Source organism: Argentina anserina, chromosome 1 (genome assembly GCF_933775445.1).
Source record: "Argentina anserina chromosome 1, drPotAnse1.1, whole genome shotgun sequence".
In the NCBI taxonomy this organism is placed as follows: Eukaryota; Viridiplantae; Streptophyta; class Magnoliopsida; order Rosales; family Rosaceae; genus Argentina; species Argentina anserina.
In genome coordinates this window covers 15,311,500-15,312,879 of record NC_065872.1, presented here as the reverse complement: position 1 = coordinate 15,312,879, position 1,380 = coordinate 15,311,500, and the positions used below count along the sequence as shown (strand labels likewise).

At 39.7% G+C, this 1,380-nt stretch overlaps 1 protein-coding gene across 1 annotated transcript; it reads left to right on the top strand.

The window, feature by feature from the left end:
* The first annotated feature begins 240 nt into the window (after positions 1 to 240).
* Positions 241 to 1,134, top strand: LOC126802680 (uncharacterized). The gene is made up of 2 exons (XM_050530350.1): positions 241 to 676; positions 776 to 1,134. The coding sequence occupies exons 1-2, from the start codon at positions 241 to 243 to the stop codon at positions 1,132 to 1,134; spliced, it is 795 nt and encodes a 264-aa protein (XP_050386307.1).
* Positions 1,135 to 1,380: the final 246 nt, after the last annotated feature.

Here is a 1,380-nt window from a genome sequence, read left to right as displayed (position 1 = left end):
ATGCTAATGGGCCGGGTTTAATATTTAAGCAAATGGCCCAGCCCGAGCCCATCACGATAAATAAATGGGCCTGCCCGAGCACGATTTTGGCCCGTTTAAAATGGACCGGGTCGGCCCGGCCCGACCCGTTTGCCACCTCTAGATACAAGAAAGAAGAGGAAAGTGGTGGCTGGTTCTAGTTCCATTGAGAAAGCCTTTCACAACTCGGCTAGGCAAAAATGTGATGCTGAGGTTGCAAGGATGTTCTACACCGGTGGTCTACCATTCAATTTGGCAAGGAATCCACATTACCGGAACTCTTATATTCGTGCTTCTACTCTTCCGAGCTATGTTCCACCGGGTTACAATGCCATAAGGACCACACTTCTTGCAAAGGAAAAAGCAAATATTGAGAAGCATTTGCAACCACTCAAACTTTCATGGAAGGATAAGGGTGTGAATTTATGTAGTGCTAGTTGGTCCGTTGCACAAAGAAGATCATTGATTAATGTGATTTCTATTTCCGAGAGTGGTCCGATGATGTTGAGAGTTATAAATTGTCATGGAGAATACAAGGACTCGGACTTAATTGCAAACTTGATTATTGAATCCAGCAAGGAAGTTGGATATGAAAATGTAGTGCAAGTGATTACCGACAATGCTCCCGTTTGTGCAAAAGCCGGTGCAACGATAGCAAGTATCCTACGACTGTAGCTTACAGCTTATAGCTGTTGTCAAGAGAAGGTAAAAAGGATTCATGAAGAAGCATGAGTTTTTTTTTGGACACCATGTGTAGTTCACACATTAAATCTTGCTTTGAAGAATATTTGCACACCTTCTAATTGCTTGAGCAATATGGATGTGTATGAGCTATGTTCTTGGATTCGACCTATTGCGGAGGATGTTATGTATATTAAGAACTTCATAATGAATCATGGAATGAAATTAGTTATGTTCAATGATCATTTCCCTTTGAAGTTGTTTGTGGTTGCTCCCACAAGATTTGCATCTACGGTTATTATGTTTAAGAGGTTTAAGGCAATCAAGAATGGTTTGCAACAAATGGTGATTAGTCCAAAGTGGGATGATTATAGATTAGATGATAGAGATAAGACAGCTAGGGTAAATGAGATGTTGTTGGATGATTTAATGTAGGATGATATTGACTATGTTCTTGAATTTACCGACCATATGTATGAGATAATTAGGAATGCGAATACCGACAAACCTTATCTTCATTTTATGTATGAATGGTGGGATAATATGATTATTCAAGTGAAGAAAGTTATCTATAGGAAAGAAAGAAAAGAACTTAAAGAATAATCTCTCTTTTGGAATGCAGTTCATAAGGTGTTGATGGCTTGTTGGACCAAGAGCAACACGCCCCTTCATTGCTTGGCT